This window comes from Hemicordylus capensis, chromosome 1, assembly GCF_027244095.1.
Source record: "Hemicordylus capensis ecotype Gifberg chromosome 1, rHemCap1.1.pri, whole genome shotgun sequence".
Lineage (NCBI taxonomy): Eukaryota > Metazoa > Chordata > Lepidosauria > Squamata > Cordylidae > Hemicordylus > Hemicordylus capensis.
The window spans coordinates 99,213,645-99,233,932 of NC_069657.1; the positions used below are offsets into that span (position 1 = coordinate 99,213,645).

At 41.9% G+C, this 20,288-nt stretch overlaps 1 protein-coding gene across 4 annotated transcripts; it reads left to right on the top strand.

Annotated features, from left to right (window-relative positions):
• The first annotated feature begins 2,876 nt into the window (after positions 1 to 2,876).
• LTO1 (LTO1 maturation factor of ABCE1) lies at positions 2,877 to 16,934 on the top strand. 4 transcript variants are annotated; one of them, XM_053282893.1, is made up of 5 exons: positions 2,877 to 3,043; positions 5,534 to 5,639; positions 6,998 to 7,068; positions 10,310 to 10,427; positions 11,362 to 16,934. In XM_053282893.1, exons 1-5 carry the CDS (start codon positions 2,988 to 2,990, stop codon positions 11,428 to 11,430), a joined length of 420 nt encoding a protein of 139 aa, XP_053138868.1. In that variant the 5' UTR covers positions 2,877 to 2,987; the 3' UTR covers positions 11,431 to 16,934. The 4 variants fall into 4 exon arrangements, with proteins under 4 accessions (XP_053138868.1, XP_053138869.1, XP_053138866.1 ...); XM_053282894.1 differs by having other exon boundaries at positions 2,881 to 3,043; positions 5,534 to 5,619; XM_053282891.1 differs by lacking the exon at positions 2,877 to 3,043 and adding an exon at positions 3,050 to 3,424.
• The last annotated feature ends 3,354 nt before the right edge of the window (positions 16,935 to 20,288 follow it).

Sequence of the window (20,288 nt, forward strand, 5' to 3'; positions counted from 1 at the left end):
AACTATGGGCCTATCTCAAGTGGTCTCGAGATGGATACATATTGCTGGTCACACACTTGATCTGGTCTTTCACTCTGAACAGAGTGGTGTTCCATGGGTGGGGCTCCTGTGATTTCCCCATTGTCATGGACAGACCACCATCTGGTTAAGGCTGGACTCATGACCACGTCCCACCTCCGCAGGGGCGAGGGGCCCATTAGGATGGTCTGCCTGAGAAGGTTATTGGATCCAATAGGGATCCAATTCATTGGATCCCTATTGGGATTTCATTCATTCATTCATTCGATTTCTATACTGCGCTTCCAAAAATGGCTCAGAGAAAATAACAAATAAATAAGATGGATCTCTGTCCCCAAAGGGCTCACAATCTGGATTTAGTGTTCACTCTGCTGGTGAACCTGTCTACACTCTGGTGGAGAATTGGAATAATCAACTCACCAGGGCAGTGGACACAATCGTTCCTAAGCGTCCTCTCCGACCCACTTTGAAACTGGCCCCTTGGTATACGGAAGAACTACCGGGGCTGAAGTGGTGAGGGAGACGACTAGAGTGCAAATGGAGAAACACTCAACTCGAATCAAACAGATTACTACAGAGAGCGCATTTGAAGATCTATGCTCAGGCTATACGTGTGGCAAAGAAGCAATTCTTTTCCTCCCTATCACGGCCTCAAGTTCAAATCCGGCAGAGTTATTCAGGGTTGTGAAGGAGTTAATGTGCACCCCTTCCCCCTTGAATCAGGACTTGGAACCAAAAATTACTTGCTGTGACATTTTAAATGAGTTTTTTTGTGGACAAAATCTCTCATATTTGGGCCGACTTAGATTCAAACTCCACAATTGTTACAGAGTCTGATGCCAAGGTGTACAGCAGCTCGTCTAATGTGATGACCCTGGATCAATTCCAGTTTGTGACTCCTGAGGATGTGGACAAGTTGCTTGGAATGGTGCGGCCTACCACCTGCCCTCTTGATCCATATCTGACATGGCTTATACTATCTGGCAGGGAGGCTGTTGTAGAGGCCCTGGTAGAGATTATAAATGCTTCTCTGAGGGAGGGCAGGATGCCTTCTTGTCTGAAGGAAGCAATCATTAGACAGCTTCTGAAGAAGCCTGCCTTGGATCCCTCAGAGTTGAGCAACTAGAGGCCTGTCTCCTACCTTCTATGGCTGGGCAAGGTGGCCGCCCAGCTCCAGGCAGTCTTGCAGGAAATTGATTATCTAGACCCATTTCAAACTGGCTTTCGGGCGGGCTATGGGGTGGAGATTCTGTTGGTCCTTTTGGTGGCTTTCGGTACTATTGACCATAGTATCCTTCTGGAACATCTGAGGGGATTGGGAGTGGGAGGCACTGTTTTGCAGTGGTTCCACTCTTACTTCATGAACAGATTCCAGATGGTGTCTCCTGGAGACTGCGGTTCAAAATCTGAACTTCCGTTTGGTGTCCCTCAGGGCTCCGTATTGTCTCTGATGTTGTTTAACATCTACATGAAACCACTGGGAGAGATCATCAGGATGCAGGATGTTATCAATATGTGCAGGATGTTATCAATATGCTGATGACACTCAAATCTATTTCTCCATGTCAATATCCTCAGGAGAAGGCATAACCTCCCTAAACGCCTGCCTGCAGTAATGGGCTGGATGAGGGATAACAAACTGAGACTGAATCCAGATAAGACAGAATACTTATTGTGCGGGGTCGGAACTTGGGAGATGATTTTGATCTGCCGGTTCTGGATGGGGTCACGCTCCCCTGGAAGGACAGGTACACAGTCTGGGGGTGCTTCTGGATCCAAACCTCTCCCTGGTGTCCCAGGTGCTTTTTATCAGCTTCAGCTAATACGCCAGCTGCATCTGTTTCTTGAGATGAACAACCTCAAAACAGTGGTACATATGCTGCTGGATTACTGGAATGTGCTCTATGTGGGGGCTGTCTTTGTACGTAGTCCGGAAACTGCAGTTGGTTCAGGACGTGGCAGCCAGGTTGGTCTTTAGGAAAGACCATCTTACTCCTGTGTTGAAAGAACTGCACCTGCTGCCTATACATTTCCAGGCAAAATACAAGGTGCTGGTTATTACCTATAAAGCCTTAAACAGCTTAGGCCCTGGGTTTTTAAGAGAACATCTTCTTCACCATGAGCCCCTCCGCCTGTTGAGATCATCTGGAGAGGTTCCTCTTCAGTTGCCGCCAACTCGTTTGGTGGCTACTTAGGGACAGGCCTTCTCTGTAGTTGCCCCTGGACTTTGGTATGTGCTCTCTGATGAAATAAGAGCTTCCCCATCTCTGGCAACTTTTTTAAAGGCACATTTATTCACCCAGGCTTTTAATTAGATTTATGGTTTTAATTTTTAATGTTGGTTTTAAATGATTTTAATGTTAATGGTTTTAATGCTCAACTGATTTTAATTGTAAACCACCCGCAGAAGCAAGTTTTGGGCAGTATAAAAATATGATAGATAGATAGAGAAAGAAAGAAAGAAAGAAAGAAAGAAAGAAAGAAAGAAAGAAAGAAAGAAAGAAAGAAAGATCTGGACAGCAAAAAAAGCAAGAAAAATCTGCTAATCCACACCATGCTTTCTCCTCAGTACTATCCTGTGAAAGTAACCCCCTTCAATTTTCTCACAAGCAACATATTTAAGTAACTCCTAGTCTGTAAATTTTCAACAACGGGGGTGGGGGGGAGAATTCAAGGATTTGAGCTCAGAATATTTTCGCCGTTTTTTTAAAGAATACTGCCTCCATCTAGCGGCGTAACCTAGGAAGAAAAGAAGTGCAGCCTGTACTCAACCCTAGCGGAAAGCGCCGCCTAGCGGGCAATTGAGTCGTCTGTGGACGTCACAAGGGAGAGCTCTCCTTTGGAGCCTGCGCAACGACGCCGTTCGAGATTGATCCTTGCGGCTTGCCGTCCGCTATCACGCAGCGCGCAAGATGGGAGGCGGAGAAGTTGGGGAGCGGGTAGTGACGGGAGAAGGGAGCTGAGCTAGTATGGAAGCGGCTGATGCGCCGGATGCCTTCGATGCTATTGTCATGGCGGAGACGAGGTACGGCCCGATGCGGGCCTCGGCTCGCTCGTGGTCTTTTGTAGCCCGGCAGAGAACAGAGGAGGGACCCGCCGCTTCTCTGCGGGGAGGAGGCGTGCTGCGTGTGTGTCTGCAGTGCGTGCGGGCAGCCAGCCCACCTGAGGCTCTCCAGCCCTTGTTGGGCAGCAACACTCACCATCCACCCTCGACGCCATTTATTACCACTCCCACCATCCTCAGCCGCAACAGCTGGAGAGACTCGGGTTGGCCGCCGGTAGATGAGCGTCGCTTAACTCGTGTGATGAAAAGCTGGCCGTACTTTAGGGCATCACACCCAAGAAGCGAGAGGAATCCATGGCTGGCGGAGGCCGCTTTTTCTCTGCGGCCAGGCAGAATAGCTACGTATGCATACGCTTCCCTGGGAGATCGTCTGGGTTCCAATTACGGCCGACACTCATTGTTCTCTTTCTGCTGCCCGGCTCTTGTGGCATCCGCAGCTGCATGCTAGAAATTATGGGTGAAGATCCTCCCCCTTCCCTGACACAGAGATGCAGTGGGAGAGGAAAGTCTAACTTGTAGGATTTCTGCTTGTGGTTCAGTCCAGAAAAAAAGGTGCCTGTCTGAGGAAAGAAAAGTTGGCAAGCCAGGAGAGCTGGTCTTGTGGTAGCAAGCATGACTTGTCCCCATAGCTAAGCAGGGTCCGCCCTGGTTGCATATGAATGGGAGACTTGATGTGTGAGCACTGCAAGATATTCCAATCAGGGGATGAAGCCGCTCTGGGAAGAGCAGAAGGTTTCAAGTTCCCTCCCTGACTTCTCCAAGATAGGGCAAAGAGAGGTTCCTGCCTGCAACCTTGGAGAAGCCGCTGCCAGTCTGTGAAGACAATACGGAATTAGATAGACTCAGTATATGGCAATTTCCTATGTTCAGAGCTTATGGGTGTCCTGCACTATTCCCCCCCCCCCCGTCCCCATTTCCCCCCAGGATATAAAATGTGAATAATCGAGTTGCCTCACAAATACAACACAGCGCTGTGTAATTGGTAATGTCATGTTTGTCTCCTATCTAGTGCCTTGCAAAAGACACAGTGGACACCAGTTCATGAAAGCTTATGCTATAATAGCCTTTAGAGTGTCTTTATTGTGTAGTGTTCTGTTTATTTGTTGTTTTGCCTTTTGAACACATTTTGTAAAAAAACCCAAACCCATATCCATGTGGACCTATATATACCAATCTATCCGGGGCATGCATCTCATGAAGTGGGCACCAGCCTATGAACATTTATGTTGTTACGTGTGTGTGTGTGTGTGTGTGTGTGTGTGTGTGTGAGAGAGAGAGAGAGAGAGAGAGTTCATTGGGCTGATAATTGAAACTAATGCAATGCAAGCCTTATTGGAGAATTTTTCATTTGATACTCTGATAAAAATCTGTCCAATAAAAAATTCAGTAGAATATTGTACTGCTTGGATTGTATCATATCAAAGTGTATCAGTGGGGGGCTTACCTGAATCCAAGCAGCAGGCTCCCTTCTAGCTCCTAACTAGAAATTGACTGCCTTTTGGACAGTGGCAATGCTTTAAAATGCCATCTTTCCCCACAGCAATTGGCTCACAGTACCCTGGGGAACGGGGCACTATCATGGTGTTCTGTCCTTTCCTGGTGCAGGCGGGGGGTGGGGGTCAGGAGCAAGAGTCTTATGGCTTTGTTCTGTGGTTTTTATATAAATTGTACTGTGTAAAATGTAATGTGATAGACCATAACAAATCCCAAGTTACATGCACAAGTCCTTGCAGGATACAGGACAGTGTCTAGAGATTTTATAATACAAAAATGTAATGAATACAATAAATAATAACTGAAGTGATTCCATTGCACCATAGACTGGGAGTGAAATAAATACTTGCTATAAGCCAAGTAAATTTAATTCCAATGTAATTTGTTTACTTCAGGGATTGCTTCAACTTAAAAACTATTGCTGCTAGATCCTTTTGAAGTGTATCTAGTTTTAACAGGTTTTAAGCAAAATTAGGGGTTGGATCCCAACTAGTACTTCTGCGAACAGAAGTAATTCCGTTCACACAAGTCCCCAACTCTCACTGACATATTTTCAGGGAGTACATGGGTTGCAGAGAGAAGGAGGAGCTGGCAATTTTTTTCCTTTGCATAAGCAGAACTTCCATTTTTGAAAGAATTAGTTGAGATTCAACACTGCTTTATTCCTGAACTTCTAAGTATGACTACGCATATATTTAGAAGGAATCTTTTTGTATATCTCTGCTTTTCGAGCACACATCTGATGAAGTGAGGAATGCTCATACCATTGTAAGCCAGCTAGAATGCTGCCCTGCTTCCAGTTAAACTGCTCAAATCCCATTGATACTGTTAGGTTGAATGGCAGGATTTTCATTCAGATTAACATGCATAAGACTGGGTGATTCATCTCTGTTGCAGGAGCACCCTTTTTGCTGCTTCAGATTAAAATGGCTACTTTTTCCATTTGTCTTATTTCAGATTTCATGGTGAAGGTTATCAAGAAGGTTATGCTGAAGGAACTGATGCTGGTGTCATTGAAGGAAGGCAATATGGAGTACAGCAGGGTGCCAACATTGGTTTAGAAGTATATGACAGTATTTAAGATCTGTGACTTACAGACAGCACAATGATACGTGAGCCTAGTACCACTGTGGGCATGTTAGTTGTGCAACTGCGAAAAACATGAAAATGCTGTTACATGAGAGTAAGCCTAATGGGCTTACTCTCATGTAACAGCATTTTCGCAGTACAGCTAGCACGCCCACAACAGTACTAAATTCACTCACCATTGCACTCTATGTGAGCCTGTATTTATATCCCGTTACTAGCTGACATTCTGACTAGCTGACTGAGCCTTTTGGAAGGGCGGTATAAAAATTTTAATAAATACATACATACATAACCCCTGCTAACTTGGCAAAGAGGCATGTTTTAATGTGGTGATGCTCTTTATTTAGCAGGGGGAGAGTCACGGGCCCTATCCACCCCCTGCACAGTACCTCCAGTGACTGTTGCTGGTGCCTATCTTATGTTTCTTTTTAGATTGTGAGCTCTTTGGGGACAGGGATCCATCTTATTTATTTATTATTTCTCTGTGTAAACTGCCCTGAGCCATTTTTTGGAAGGGCGGTATAGAAATCGAATAAATAAATAACTCAACAGAAGTTTAATAGAAATTATTGGTAGAGAAATTTAATCATGACTAATTTGTCCTATTAATTTCAATGGGGTTTCTTTTGAGTAATTTAGTCAGGATGTCAGCCACTAGGAGGGTGCAGTAATGGCACAATGATTGATTATGTTCAATAGGGTCTAAACACATACATTTATATATAAATTGAATTAATCATAAATTAAGAGCTGTTCTTGTGGTAGCAAGCATGAATTGTCCCTTCTGCTAAGCAGGGTCCACCCTGTTTTGCATTTGAATGGGAGACTATATGTTGTGAGCACTGTAAGATATTCTCAATGAATGGGGCCGCTCTGGGAAGAGCATCTGCATGCTTGCATGCAGAATGTTCCAAGTTCCCTCCCCGGCTTCTCCAAGATAGGGCTGAGAGAGACTCCTGCCTGCAACCTTGGAGAAGCCGCTGCCAGTCTGTGTAGACAATACTGAACTAGATGGACCAATGGTCTGTCTGACACAGTATAAGGCAACTTCCTATGATCCTATATTCCTAATGTCATTGGTTCTGCAGTTCTGTAGCTGGACAGTCTATAAGTTTGATGTAAGATATGTTTTGCAGTGACAACCCCATATTAAACAAGTTCTTCTAGAGTGAGTTAAGCATTTGCAGTTAAGATTCTTGAGTAAGTCTGCAGCCTACCTATCTCTGACAGGCTCCTTGGAAGTTCTTTAAAATGCATGTCTGATATTGTCTAAGAGGAAATCATCTGATAGGCTTAAAAACAAACTAAATGATCTCTTTCCAAACTTTATAGATGGGCTCATACCTTGGTTTTGCAGTGACATGGCAGAAGTTGCTTTACAAATGCTCCGATGGAAAACAGAGGTAGGATTAAAAAAGAAGAAGCCAGTGCTTACCTCGCCAGTGCTTTGCCTGCAGTTTCATAAGTCTGGTTCAGTTAGTTTCCTAGAAAAGCAATGCTTTTTCTTCGGATAAAAACATAAAATACAACTTCTACAATGAAACAGCTATATCAGAAAAAAAGATAAAGAGCCTCTTCTCATGATCATTGAGAAGGGCTAGAGGGCGATCTGCGGGAAAGGCGGGTTAAACTTACCTTCCCCGCAGTTGATCGAGCCGGCATTGCTGGGTGCGCTCCCCACGCTCCCAGATGATTCCCCAAGGCAGCGGAGGATCGGGGGCTGAGATGTGTCATCCCAGCCCCTGGAAATACACTGATGTACCGCGCGAGTGCGTGGTGTATCGTGGGCATCCCCCCTCTCCGGGCTCCCGGCAGTGTGGCAGCCATGGCTGCCACATGATCAAGAAAACAGGGTTGAGGGAGTGCTTGCTTCCTTAACCTCATTTTCAAGGGTGGCTACATAGGTGGAGTTGCCACCAGAATCGGGCCCAATCCCAGAGGTTCACACGTGTGTGCAAAACTGGGCTGGGCTCCCTCAGCACAGTTGTGCATTCGCGTGTGAATAGCCTCAAAGAGTGAGGCAGTAACAACCTCAATCCCAAACACATTTGCTGGAGAATAAGCCCTATTGAACACAGTGGGATTTACTTCTGAGCGAACATGTATAGGTTTGCTCTGCCACACATACAGTAAAGAAGCCGTATTGCTTACGAGGAAAAAGTAGCAACATGATTCACCAGAGTCTATGGTACCAGCATTTGAGGATCATATCAGTAATTATGGCAGCAGTGTCAGAAATTATATCATTATAGTGGTGTTCTGGCAGCATTGCGCTTATGCTGATATTCAATACATGAAGCTGAAAAAGTAGCATTCTAGGTATAGTTTTCTAAGCAAAAGAGTGTATTTTTGCTGAGTTATTTTTGGAAGGGTGGTATATAAATTGAATAGATAAATAAATAATCAGTATCACTCTTGGTCTTAATGCATAAAAGTTACTAATAAAATTAGCAAGATATCAATGTTTGTGGTATCATTATTGCTACAGATAAGAGGGTCCCACGTACGTCATTTTAATTGTAAACCGCCCTGAGCCATTTTGGAAGGGTGGTATACAAATCAAATCAAATAAATAAATAAATAAATAATCATCATCTCCCTCCCATTTTGTTATGCATGCCTTCATGCTGGTCTGACCAAACTACCTGAGCATGTTTGGATTTTTTTGGAACTAACTGCCAAAAATACTGAATGGATACAGTTTCCATAAATTTCATATGGGTGGAAATACAGAGGGAATTCGTAATTGGCAGGAATCCACGGGTAGACATTAAGAGGTGAGGTCATGTAGGAAATAATATCAGTGCTTCTTCTGGGCTCACTACCTAGCAAATAGATGTCTGCTTCTTCTGGTAAGTGCCAAGTTGCTAAACAGGAGTATTAACCTATACGCTGCGGTTATATAGCCTCTTTTTGCTAGTCAGTGCTGTAATAAAACAATAAAAATATAGTGCAGTCCAAATGTGGTAATGCACATTTGTTTTGTCTGATGTAAGACATTATTTAAGCTGTGGCCATAGCCTTTGTTAGTTTTTGACTCACACATAAGTACGAGCTGAATTACTTGTAGTAAGCATGCAAGAAATATGAACTGTTGTCTTAGACAACCAGTGACGAAATAGAACATGCTGGAATTAAAACTACTACTACTACTACTAAAATGTAAATTAAGTAACTAAGCATTTAGTACGGATCTTATGTTGAAAAACATGCACTTACATGAATGCAGTTACACAAAATTAGTTTGTTTGATCTACTGTAGTTCTGCGTGCAGATTGAGGATCTGGCATGGATCATCAGTGTTCAAATTCCTTTTGTTAATGGAGTTCATCATAGGTCATGCTTAGTTACATCTTGTTAACTTCCCTTGTACACAGTGGGGAATTTCCAGAGCTGTCCCTCAACTGAGTCTTTCAGTCCTTAGATGATTAGTCACCTGAGATCTAGTCTAATCCTGATCTAGTAGATCAGGATTAAATATGCATATATTTGCATATATATAAATTAAGATTTATGCTAAATTTTAAGTATTAGTAATGTAATACATAATAATATAACAAATAAATGACCCCCGCTAGTGGCCAGCCATATGCTTTTGGGAAGCCTACTTAGTTCTCCATCGCCTCACAAGTTCCTACTGTATTTGATCAGAGCTGGAAGGTAAAAGGTTCTGTTAGCTTCTGATAAGCATTAATAGCAAAGAAAATGTGACAGTACTCAGAGGTGGCTGAGTGGTCTTATTGAGCATGACTCTTGTGCTCCTTTCAGCCTTGCTGGCACCAAGGGAGCTAAAGAGGAACCCATTGTGATGTGGTACTAATAGCCTATCAAGTCAGAATAATGCTACCCTTTACAAATGGGCGGTGGTGGTCTCTAGGTAGCATTCTCCTGACCTGATAGGTGTTTTGATGCCACATCATAATTGGCTAAGTGAAAGTGGCTCTCATATTGCAGTGGCAACAGGCATTTGGCCAAAATATCCATGAAGATATTTTTGTGTGTGTGAATGGAGTTGATTTTCACATTGACCACTATAAAGTGTGATATTGAAATGAATAGCTGTAGGAGGCTGTGTGGCTGAAGCTTCAAAAAATTATAGATATATACTAGATGTTCAGTGAGTCTTTCTTCTTATGATTAATGTGTGTGTGTGTGTGTGTGTGTGTGTGAGAGAGAGAGAGAGATGGATGTGCAAAACGTTTCAGCTCAACATGGATCATTTCAAGTGTTTCAAGCCTGAAACAAAATGCCCTTTAAATAAAGGGCCCATTTTGAGCTCGGAAGAAAACAACCCCGTTTCCATTCAAAACATTTCAAACGCCATTTTGAAGGCCCTTGCTGATTGTTTTCTGGCTTTGGCTTGGGTGGTAGATAGCACCCATCATGCCCTACCACCCAACACATTTTGTTGTCCCTAGGAGCTACCCATGGGGAACAATTAGGTGTTTCAAGTTTCCCCATTGTTCTCTATGGCCGAAACACTCAAAACATTTTGAGTTTTGTTAACGTCAAAACAACCGGGTCGGCCACTGTTTTGATGAAATATTTTGGCTGTCTGCGTTTTATTTTGAGCTCGAAACAAAACACAAAATCTGTTTTATGCACATCCCTAATATATATGTGTGTGTCTTTGTTGTTTTGCAGTAAAAAGATAAAAGCCCTAGAGTCGTTAATAAAGATGATTCAGGAATTTCCTTGCGATAACCCTACCTATGAAAAACTTCACGAAGACCTGGAGAAAATCAGAGGACGATTTAAGCAGGTAGGTAACTGGTTCTATCATTGGAACAAAAGGTGTTTTCAGAACATCGTAAGAAGCTTGCTTGATCAGATCAAAGGTCCATCTAGTCCAGCCGCTTGCCTCTCTTAGCAAATGTTCCGATGCCTCCAGGAAGCCAACCAGCCGGGGCACCCTCTTCCACTGCTGCTCCCCAACAACTGATATTCAGTGCCATGCTATTTCTGAATCTGGAGCTCCATATAGCCGTTGTGACTATAGCCACTGATAGACCTTCTCTGTGAATTCGTCTGTCTGCGTCACTTTTAAAGGTGTCTAGGCTAGCAGCTATCATGCCATATTGTGGCCACAAATTCTATAAATTAATCCTGCTTTGTCTGAAGGAGTACTCTATTTCGTCTGTCCTATCAATAAATCTCATTGGATGACCCATCAACTTTTCTCTATCCATACCACACACAATTCCACAAGCCTCTCTCATGTCCCCCTCCCCTTCTCTCTAAACAAAAAAGCCAGAAGCATTTCAACCCATACTCGCAGGGGTGTTGCTCAAACCCTCTAATAATTTTAGCTGCCCTTTTCTGCACCCCTTGAAGCTCTACACCTTTTCTTTGACATGTGGTGACCAGAACTGTGTATGTATAGCAGTTCAGATGTTGCCACAATATAAATCTAGGTGCTCTTGACATTTATTTTCTCATTTCACTAATAATCTCTAACATAGACTGTATCCTTCTCACAGCTGCTGCACACTAAATTGACACCCTTTGTTGAACTATCCATCATGATTCCAAGATCTTCCGTGGTTAGTTACCACCAGTCCAGAGCCCATCATTAATTGAGTTAACTGAGTACTGTTCAAATGGAATACTAACATGGCTGAGTGCTATAGACAGACAAGGGTGGGATGTACTATAAACTTAATAAAAATCAACACAGCTTTTCTCTTCGTTTTTAGGTGTGCTCGTTGCTGCATATTCCATCTGATTTTAGATTTTGCGCTGAAGGATCTGCACTTACATTCTGAATGTGATATGAGCAGAGGAGAACTTTAACAGGCTTTAAGTAAGTGTCTACATCTTAAAAGAAAGGGCACATTAAGGCTTTTTTCTCATCAAGAGGAGCTTCTGCAGTGAAATTGGAAAGTCCTCCTGTTCTTCAGCATGCCATTCTTGTGTTACTTGAGTTGCAGTGCCAGTGCTCCCACCGAAGAAGGCAATGATCCATGGTGATTCTTTTCAGTTAAAGTCCTGGGAAGTAGCTGTATCTGAGACAACATAGCTGGACTACAAAAACAATGGGTTGTTAATCTACATTTTTATTAAGTGAGTTACTTGAAAAGGGTTAAAGTTTTCAGGCACGTTTTGTTAACCCTTAAGAGTTTCATTCATAAAATGGACATGATTTTGGAAATATGACTGTAAAGAGAGATTTCACTATGTTAGTGCAAGGAAAACACACTACACCATTCTATAGAATAGATTTTATCCATGTATATATTGTTTGTTTTCACAAATGTCATCTCGGAAGGTACATTGTTAAAATGATGTGGTTTACCAGAAAAAAAGAACATTTTAATCAGTATGTTGTCCTAAGACATGAAATATGTATGCAAATATGAGAAAATGCAAGAACAATTATATTTGATACAATAAAAATATGGAAATCATTATCTTTAAAAGATCTAAGATATGACAATTAAAGCAAAAAATGCTCAAATTAAAACATGGAAAAAATATATGTGCTAAGTGATTTGAGGCAAAGATATTCAGCAAAAACTAGATGCTTGATTAGGTAAACTATGTAGATAAGCATATGTGCATATGCACACACAGGTATGTGCATATGCAGGAGTCTGATTTTTAGAGCAGAGGGACATATAAAGGAGATGACACACCCCCTGTGCCTGCTTACCTCTCCATAGACTCTTTTCCCAAGCGCTGTCCTCCCAGACAAGGTCACTTTGGCATCAGAGGTCAGTTGAGGGAAAAGTGATATTAGGAGAGATGCTGCAGGGATCTAAGCTGCCTACAGAGGAGGGTTTAGGAGGACAAGGGAGAATTTTCCTCCTTTCACCCATATGCCATTTTGGGTCTAAAAATTGATCATCCACTTCATTTTATAAACAAATGGGTCAGACCTGACTTTTTAAAAAACAAATGGGTGAACCACTGTTACTCATAGCTTGTCTAGCACTGAAAACTTGTTTGTCTTCATCCAGTGAATGAACAGCTCAGAGGGCAAATGAGAGAGCAGGGACACACAACAGGGTTGCAGGTGAATCACAAAGAATCAAGGCAAGGGGCTGGGTACCCAGCCTTCCACGTTTGTACTAATTGAAGGAGAGAGGCAGCAGTTTGGAAACTCCAAAGTGGGAAAAGAGGTGGGAGGAGGGATCCAATGCTTTCCCTATCAGCTGCTGCCACCCCACCTTAAACAGGCACACCTTATACAGCAAAAACTATTATCAAGGGGGGAGGAGAGAATAAAAGAGTTCCAGGTTGTAGAATTTGCTTTGGTTCATGCTGTAAAGTTGATAACCCACATTCATTTTGGAGATAATTTTTTAAAAGGCTCTTGAAAGGTAGTTCACATATGGATGTCTGTTTCTACATATCTGGAAACCTTGAGTCAGGTTACATGAGCATTTGATTTCTAAAAACTTGTCTATTGAGACTTTATATTGGGTTTAACTAAGAACCAATGCTTAGGTTGCTTTTTTAAAAAAAGATTTTTGGTGTATCCCATATAGCCCAGCTGTATATATTGTGTCCACTGTGGGAGGAATTGAGGTATATTACAAATAAATCTGTCTGCACCCTAATATTACAGACTAGTTTAGAAAGGCATTGATTCCTTTATATGGGATTTGATTTACACCAGAGATTAGAGTAATCTCAATTTGCAAGGTTTTTGAAACCTAAGATCCACAAATTCTTTTATGTCAATGCCTATTGTTCTCGGTGCTACCAAATTAAATATACACCATGCCAAGTGTGGAATGTCTTTTCCCAGGCGGCAGCTTTTAAGGTAAAGATTTAATTATATCAAAGTCTCTATGCTTTGGAGTAACACAACCTGGACTTTTAAAATGCATTAAAAAAATGTCTCACTTGTACAAGATCTTACACTGATCTTTGACACAGACAAAAATGACCTGTATGCTTTGATCCTAAGTAGCATGTTGCCTTTTATGTTCTCATGTCTACTATCCATTCTGACAAATAGCTATGTTGATTATTACAAGCACATTAGATCAGAATATCTTAAAGGTCGGAAGATGTTTTTGGAAAGACAGATGTAGAGCCCAGTGTTGAATTATCTTTTTGACTATCAACGTAATATATTGCAAATATGTCTGGGATCTTTATATTGATGTAACATTTATTAGATACATAGTGAAACAAAATATGAGGATATCTGTAAATAAAACATTAGTATGTGCAACAAGATTAAATGAAGGTATTTGTTTAGTATCATTAATATGATATCTGAATATCACTAATATTCCGTGGAGAGAGAGGAAAACTGCATTAGGACATGTACCATTTTTGACCTGAAGTCACTATTGCTGAAGTGGGAACTTGCTTGACTACTTGTTCAAAAGTAGGATCCCTAACAGGTATTTCTGATTAATTTTTTTACAATGCATGCCCTGCCAACATAGCTCAATATAGCCCTATAGGTTGTTAAAACATAAAAAAATATGAAACAAGTCTACAATAATAAGAATCTCTGGCACCTGAAAAAAATCCTAGTAAAATCTAGAGGGGTGGGGAGGAAGAAATTAGGATCTCAAAGTGTTCATCAGAACAGAATTACCTTCAACAGAGCCTATGGGAGGCCATTCTCTCTTTCAGCAATTATCCAGCCTCTTCCATGAATATTCAGCTTCTTGCTTTCTTTAAAGTAATCCTCTTAACTCTTTTACATAGAGATATCAGGAAAACTGTGCGGGCAATATTCTACTAAATTGCTCAGACATTTATGCCAACTTTTGGTGTTTCAGCTTATATGCACAGACAATGGGTGATAACTTAGTTCTTGTTTTGACAAGAACTAAATGTTTAAATGTTTTGACATTTTAAATAGTTTTATTTTAAATATATGCAGTTACCTATATTTAGGATTGTGCTGTTTTTCTGCCCCTGCCCCTACTGCTGGCTACAGCTGACACATACCCTCATTGATCACATAGCTAGTAGGTAAGAAATGAAACAACTTTTTCTAAAATATTACAAAATTCAGTTCTGCATCATTCATGGCAGGGCTGGTTCCATGCTTCAGGGAGCCTTTGGCAAACTGCTCTACATGGGCCCCTTCCAACCTTGCTAGGCCCCAAAAGAATCACTTCACCATATCCATACAAAAGCTAAAGAGCACAAAGATGGTTTCGGGGATTCACAGTGGGTCCTTCTAAGGGTCCTGAACCCTTTATGAGTGCCCAGTGAGAGTGACCTTGGCTCATGATGAGTCAGTTCAGATGAATAGCAATCTGTGGCAGCTCCTACATGCGATAACTTGACTATTGCAATGCGCTCTACGTGGTGCTGCCTTTGTACGTAGTTCGGAAACTTCAATTAGTTCAGAATGCGGCAGCCAGATTGGTCTCTGGGGCAACCCGGAGAGATCATATTATGCCTATTCTGAAACAATTGCACTGGCTGCCGATATGTTTCCGGGCAAAATACAAAGTGCTGTTTATTACCTTTAAAGCCCTGAACGGCTTAGGCCCGAGTTACCTTAGAGAGAGCCTTCTTCTGCGTGATCCCCACCGCACATTAAGGTCATCTGAGGAGGTTCGTATCCAGTTACCACCAGCTCGTCTGGTGGCGACTTGGAGGCGGGCCTTCTCTATAGCTGCTCCGGGGCTGTGGAATGCACTCCCTGCGGAAATCCACAATTTGAATTCTCTATTAGCCTTCAGGAGAGCCCTTAAAACGTATTTGTTTGGTCTGGCTTTCCAGGGTTTTTAAATCTGTTCTAATATTCTAACCCGATTTGGGGGCTTTTAATCACTGTAATTGTTTAATTGTTGTTTTAAAATGTTTTTAAATTGTTAATTGTTATATTGTTTTTAATTTTTTTAGCTCTATTGTTTTAGTGGTTTGTTTTAATTGTAAACCGCCCTGAGCCATTTTGGAAGGGCGGCATATCAGTCAATCAATCAAATAAAATAAAATAAGTTCATGGCGAGAACATGCATATCCCAATGTCACTCAAGGATGTGCTGATACAATCTTGCCGTGTCCTTTAATCATGTGTGCGGGGTGATAATCCAAATTGCCCCTCTACAAGCGGTTTAAACAAGGTTTTTTAGCATGGGTAGAGGGACAATTTGGATCATCACTCCTCACACATGATGTGCCGAGATGGTGTCGGCACCTTCTTGAGCAACACAGCAGGGCAGGCACATTCTCATCATGGCTCCAATGTCATATGTAGCGGCTGTTGTGGGTTGCTATGCATCAGAACCAGCCCAGTGTTACACCAGATTATACAGCTCACTATATCCAATACATGTGCAGTAATACACTTCCTATCGCTATCCCACAAGCCACCTGCCTTTTGGCGTTGCTTGGGATATAAATGGAAACCCCCACTTTTCCCCTTTAAATCCCAAACCTAAATAAAAATAATCCTGAGCCTGCAGTGCAACCAGAGGCATATCTAGGGAAAATAGCACCGAGGGCAAGCACTGAAATTACGCCCCCTGTCCAAACATCCAACACCTATCTTTCAGATAACTTTACCATAATATCAGCTGAAAAATACAAGTCAAGCTCATTAATCTTAGTATGTCAAAAACTATTTAGCTGTGGACGTAGCCAGACCAAATAATGCTGGAAAACTATAAATTTCAGTATGCTGGGGCTCATAAAATACCCATATACTATGTGGAGGTGTACTTGGAAAACTAATGTCTAATTCTCTACTATGCATCTACTAGCATCACTATTACATAAGTTTTAAAAATAAATGGAGAATTTGACTTTTCCCAGATACTCTGAAAATAACTAAAGGATATGCATAGTAAACTGTGTCACTGCTTGGAATATATTCTAGACTTTCAGAAAGACAGTTAAAATGAGAGAAAGAGAGCAAGAAACTCCTAGTGGGCCTTAATACTAAGGATTTCACACTGATTCAAAAACAAACTCACCATTAATAGCCATATTATTAAGACATCACATTTAACTCACTTATCACAAGAAGCAAAGTAAGAGCAAATGAATACAATCCCAGTTCATAAGCTTCAGCTCATTATTCACAAGCCCTGATTCTCTGTACATAGTGCCAAACTGAATATGTGTACAGTGACATATTATATTAAATTTAAAAAAATACCTGTAGCCCCTTTGGGGGCTAATTGTGGGAGCTGTTTATGCTTTTTAAACTATTTTTTTATGAATGACTGCATTTTGTTCTACTGTGTTTTAGTATTGTTGTATTGGATATGTTTGTTATTTCTATTTCTGCTGGTCAATGGCTGTAATAAAATTGATGATGATAAATAAATATATAAATATAGATATAGATATAGATATAGATATATAGATATGGCTGCTGAAAACAAAATGGCTGCCATGCATGCTCAAATGGCCTCTGTGAGGCCTAGCATGGCCTAGGGCCTCTGTGAGGCCATTTGAGTATGCACAGTGGCCATTTTGTTTTCAGTGGCCATTTTTTGTATTTTTTTAAAATGGCGCCCCCCTTCAAGTGGCACCCGGGGCACATGCCCTGCCTGCCCTACCCTAGATATGCCCCTGAGTACAACCAATGCAGTAGTGAGGGAGGCTGAAAAGGCATGGTCCAAATGTAGGCCGTTACCTGGCAGGTTGTATGACAGAAATGATTACACTTAAACAGTTGTACAGAATAACACTATGGTATTCTGCTGTCAGGAGGAAAGATGATAAATTAGCAAGAGTGGCTGTGTGCACACAATACTGGAAGTGAAGAGATGTGATGGAATGGAGGCTTGTGTCCAAATAAACATGAAATAAGCAAGGAGCCTCTTCTCACGACCAGCAAAAAGGGCTAGAGGGCCACTGCAGGGAAGGCTGGTTAAGCCTCTCCTAACCCCGTTTTGAGGGGAGGCTACACAGCAGGTTTGCTGCAGTGGAGCCGCCGAGATTGGATGTGAACCCAGCGGCCCACACGCGCGTGCAAAACTGGGCTGATCTCTCTTAGCCTGGTTTTGCATGTGTGTGTGAATAGCCTTAAGGTTTTAGTAGTTTGGACTCCTGATTAGAAAGGGTGATAATGGTGGCATTTGAAAGAGAGTAAAAAGGATGGTAGAAGATGACTAAAGTTAGAAGGCTGGGTAAGAGACTGCTGTAGAGTAGTGGTTAAGAGAATGAGGTGTACGGATGAGGAAGTTCAAATCTTTCCTTAGCCACAAGGCATGGCCCTAGGTAAGCTACTGTTTCTTTTGCCTCTGCACCCATCTGCTGTATGTGAATAAGACTACTAGCCCACCTTGTAGTGATGTTGTAAGGATTACTGATAATATGGACGTAAAGTCCTTTTCGTAGTTGCAGTGTGACAGTGGTTATGAATTGTTCAACTTCAGAAGTAGTGGTGATAAAGAATAGGAAAGGCTGGCCCTTGTAAGCTGGGGAAATGTAAAGAAGACTGCAGGAAGACAGTGATGCAAGGCTTGGTCTACACATTCAGCAGAATGAGGTGGGAATGAAGTGGTAGTTCTGAAGTGAGGGAACCAACTATGCAGGTGAAAGAGCTCACTTTTTTTTTTTTTTACTGTTGTCCAACATTACAAAAAAGCTTGAAAAAATTTAATGAAACTTGCCAGTTATACAAAAATGATGGGCATGAGTTGTACAAACATCTGATAACAGGTTTCAACTTTTTGTCGCAAGCACCACTTTGGATTGAAAATGTTATGAGACTATTTACATGTCTCAGTAAAATTAATATTCTACAAGAAGATAGGTGTTCAGCATCAGCTAAGAAGACAGCAGCTCTATTCACTAGTTTAAATATTTCAGATATCTAGATTTTTAAAAATCTATGCATGGATGAAAAGTCACCTAATGGCGCAGTGGAGAAATGCTTGACTAACAAGCAGAAGGTTGTGGTTCTAATCCCCAGTGGTACTATATCTGGCAGCAGCGATATAGGAAAATGTTGAAAGTCATCATCTTATACTGTGAGGAAGGAGGCAATGGTAAACCCTTCCTGTATTCTACCAAAGAAAACCACAGGACTCTGTGAGCGGCAGGAGTCAAAATCGACTTGATGGCGCACTTTACCTTTATGCATAGATGAAATAATAACTTGAACTTAACTACCACTCCTATCTTGACCTATGGGTGTGAAATCTTTGAAAAGCACACACAAAGGCAGCCTATGTAAGTAAGCCTCACTGAACACTATTATTCTTATTTTATTATTAATAGTGGCTGACATGATGAGCAGTGCTAACAGGGCATGGAAGGGATGTGCAGAACTGGCTTGATTGAGATCTGGACCACCGTAAACCAGGCCAGTTAGAGTGGTTTGATCGCAAACCGGTTCAAGCAGGTTCATCGAACCGACTGGCCCAGTTGATTGGTTTGACTTAACACATTCACATAATCCATATAAATATCAGAATAATTTACAAAGACCTTTCTTAAAAATTTACTTAAGCAGCTTACCCTGGCCTTGCAAGAGAATGGCCAAATTCAGAATACTCAACAGGAGGGTACATCTGACAATAAATAGGGCAACAACACCATCTCCTCTCCTTTGGACCCTAACCTTCATTCTTCCCCACTGACTCCAAGACAGTGGGTTGATACTGATTGACTTATGGATTATTCACACCAGGTCTCGCTCCTAGTTTGGAACGTGAATGGCTGGTCATCTAAGACTCATGACCCTGATTTCTCGATTTTCATTTCAGGTTTTGATATTCTGGCAATACAGGAAACATGGCAAACTGGTGATATTCATTTCCTGAGCTACTCTCCCTGCATGCTCAGTGCTTTGCCTGGCTCAGGAAGGGGAAGGGCGACGGGGGGAGCCGCAGTTCTGATATCTACTTCCCTCTTTGCCAAAGTTGTCATACTGGGAAAGTTAGATCCCTTCACAATTGCTGTGCTAATTACTCTTGATGATTGTAATCTTATTTTAGTTAATGTTTATATTCTTCCTGCTGGTTCACGAATCTATGAGAAGGGGATGTGGCCAAGACTGGAGAGTTTTGTTCTAGAAATGCGCGCCAGACATCTGCATGCACACTTGATTGTGGCTGGCTGGTGATTTCAATGCTCGGGCTGGCCCAGATGATTTCACTTTATTTAGAAAATTTCACCAGTTTCCTCCATCTCTACCTGTCCCCTCCCCATTCCTCGTGAGACAGTCCAAAGATGTAATATGCAATGCTTGTGGTTTAGACCTTTTGTTATTACGTTATAAGAGAGAATTATTTCTACTTAATGGTGCGGTCTCGTCTGACTTTCCTGTGGAATTTACTCATTGGTCGGGTCCGAAACCCTCACTGCTTGACTATGTAGCTATTACCTATAGCTTGGCCTCGTGGGTGAGTAATTTTCGAGTTCTCCCCCACTCTGAGAGTGATCACTTCCCGATGCTTTTGACTCTCGGGTTGAAGGGCAGGGCACAACCAGTGGGTACTCAGGAGCCGTGCCCAGACCAGGGCTGGGTTCCCCAGAAGGTAAGATGGTCTGAGGCTCAAGCTAGGCAACTTATTGACGCACTTAATTCAACTAATCTTTCCCATTTTTGCGACATAATCATTACAGGGTCTGCCACTTCTCTAACGAGATCTGTGCTAGACTGCTATGAGAGCATTTTGTCTCTGTTGCTCCCTGTTCTTGTTAATTTGTCTCCTCCCTCCACTAATCGTTTAAAGTT